Here is a 2,864-nt window from a genome sequence, read left to right as displayed (position 1 = left end):
TGAAAGGAGAGAAAAAGAGTCAGTTGAGTGGAGAAAAAAAAGTTAGTTGAGAGGAGAGAAAAGCTGAAAGTAAACTTTTTTGCGAAGGGGAGTAAGTTGATAAAAGGTAAACATTGTTGTTGTTGTTGGTATAAAAAGAGTCATTCCTCAATTTTGAGGAATCTAACACACCCCTCCCTAGTTTGGTTAAGTCTTTGTTGCAGGAATTTGAATATATACTTCTAGAGGATGTGCCAAGTGGATTACCACCAATTGGAGGCATCGAGCATCAGATCGACTTCATACCTGGAGCTATCATTCCAAACAAACTAGCTTACCGAAACAATCCCGAGAAAAAAAAAGCTTCAGAGGTAAGTGGAGGAGTTGATGAGCAAAGGATATGTGAAGGAGAGTATAAGTCTATGTGTTGTGCCTGTTCTATTGGTGCCAAAGAAGGATGCAACTTGGAGAATGTGTGTGGATTGCAGAGCTATAAACAACATAACGGTAAAGTATCGTCACCCAATACCTAGGCTAGATGATATGCTAGATGAATTTCATAGTGCTTGCATTTTTAGTAAGATTGATCTTAAGAGCAGGTATCATCAAATTTGTATGAGGGAGGGTGATGAGTGGAAAACGGTATTTAAAACTAAATATGGATTGTATGAATGGTTGGTTATGCCGTTTGGTCTTACTAATGTACTGAGCACTTTCATGCGTTTCAAGAATCATGTTTTGCGTGCTTACATAGGGAAATTTGTTTGTAGTTTATTTTGATGACATTTTAATCTATAGCAAAGACCTAGATGAGCATTTGGAACATTTAAAATATGTGCTTGTTGTGTTAAGGAAAGAATAACTATATGCTAATTTCAAGAAATGCACGTTTTGTACGGAAAAAGTTGTCTTTCTAGGATTTGTGGTGAGTACTAGTGGTGTAGAAGTAGATGAAAAAAAGGTAAAACCTATTAAAGAGTGGCCAACACTTAAAACCATAACTGACGTTAGGAGTTTCCATCGTTTGGCTAGTTTTTATAGGCGATTTGTAAGAGATTTTAGCACAATCACATCAACATTAACTGAAATTGTTTAGAAAAGCGTAGGTTTTCACTGGGGTGAAGCACAAGAACTTGCATTTAACATTATTAAGGACAAATTGTGTAAAGCACCTATTTTGGCATTACCTAACTTCGATAAAACATTCGAGATTGAGTGTGATGCATTAGGGATAGATATTGGAGCAGTGTTAATATAGGAATGGAGACCTATTGCTTATTTTAGTGAGAAGTTAAGCGGAGCTATACTAAACTATTCGACATATGACAAGGAGTTGTACTCACTTGTTCGAGCATTGGAGACTTAGCAACATTACTTGTGGCCTAAGGAATTCGTGATGCACACTGATCATGAGTCCCTAAAGCATTTATGAAGTCAAGGTAAGTTGAATAAGAGACATGCGAGGTGGATGGAGTTCATAGAGATGTTTTCCTACATCATCAGGCATAAACAAGGTAATGAAAATGTGGTTGTGGATGCGTTGTAATGAAGGTACATGCTTCTTAATTCTTTAAATACAAAGTTACTTGGTTTTGAAGATATAAAGAGCATGTATGAAAATGACATTGATTTCTCTAGCATATATGAATTATGTGATAAGAGAGTTGTTGATAAATGCTATAGGCATGAAGGATATTTGTTTAGAGAAAATAAATTGTGCACACCTAATTGTTCTATAGGTGAATTGTTGGTAAGGAAAGCACATAGTGGAGGTTTAATGGGGTACTCTAGGGTTCAAAAGACTTTAGACATGTTAGGAGAACATTTTTATTGGCCTAAAATGCGAAGTGATGTAGAATGAGTTTGAAAAAAATGCATAACTTGTAAAAAGGCTAAGTCTAAGGTTTTACCTCATGGTTTGTATATTCCTTTGCCAGTACCTAGTGAACCTTAAGTTGACATCTCAATAGATTTTGTGTTGGGTTTGCCTAGGGCAAAAAGAGGTCGAGATACAATCTTTTTAGCGGTTGATAGGTTTAGTAAAATGGCACACTTTATACTATGTCACAAAACCGATGATGCCACTAGCATTGCAGGATTGTTCTTTAGGGAAATAGTATGATTGCAAGGAGTCCCTAGGAGCATAGTGTCTGATCGTGATGGTAACTTTTTGAATCATTTCTGGCGTGTTTTGTGGAATAAGTTAGGAACTAAAATTTTATTTTCTACAACTTGTCACCGACAAACTGAGGTAGTAAATAGGACCATAACTCAATTGCCTCGAACTGTGATCAATAAAAACTTGAAAATTTTGGGAAGAGTGCTTACCATTTATTGAGTTTGCTTATAACAGAGCTGTGCATTCTACTACTTCATTTTCACCATTTGAAATAGCCTACGGCTTTAATCCACTAACTTTTTTGGATTTATTGCCTTTGCCTGTAAATGAACGAGGTAGCTTGAATGGTAAAAGAAAAGCTGTGTTGGTAAAGTCACTCCATGAGAAGGTTAAGATATAGATCGAAGAAAAGAGTAAGTTGATTGCATCAAAAGTAAACAAAGGGAGAAGACGCGTGACATTTGAGCCTGGAGATAGGGTCTAGGTACATTTCAAGAAGGAGCGTTTCCCGGAGTAGAGAAAGTCCAAATTGCAACCGCGAGGAGATGGACCTTTCCAAGTCATCGAGAAAATCAATGATAATGCATAAAAAGTGGATCTGCCAGGTGAGTATAATGTTTCGGCTACATTTAATGTTGCCGGTCTATCTTTTTTTTATACAAGTGCAGATTCGAGGACGAATCCTTTTGAAGAGAAAGGGGATGATATGATCTAGGAGCCGAAGGTCGAGAATTCAAATCTAGGTAGAGATCTGTTAATCGTTGGA

The 2,864-nt window shown here is 36.8% G+C and overlaps 1 protein-coding gene across 1 annotated transcript; it reads left to right on the top strand.

Moving 5' to 3' along the window:
• The first annotated feature begins 1,407 nt into the window (after nucleotides 1-1,407).
• Nucleotides 1,408-2,498, top strand: LOC111408538. The gene is made up of 3 exons (XM_023038285.1): nucleotides 1,408-1,418; nucleotides 1,531-1,761; nucleotides 2,333-2,498. Exons 1-3 carry the CDS (start codon nucleotides 1,408-1,410, stop codon nucleotides 2,496-2,498), a joined length of 408 nt encoding a protein of 135 aa, XP_022894053.1.
• The last annotated feature ends 366 nt before the right edge of the window (nucleotides 2,499-2,864 follow it).

Source organism: Olea europaea, chromosome 13, assembly GCF_002742605.1.
Source record: "Olea europaea var. sylvestris chromosome 13, O_europaea_v1, whole genome shotgun sequence".
Classification (NCBI taxonomy): domain Eukaryota; kingdom Viridiplantae; phylum Streptophyta; class Magnoliopsida; order Lamiales; family Oleaceae; genus Olea; species Olea europaea.
The sequence above is the reverse complement of the archived record's forward strand: the minus strand, read 5'-3'. Positions and strand labels throughout refer to the sequence as shown.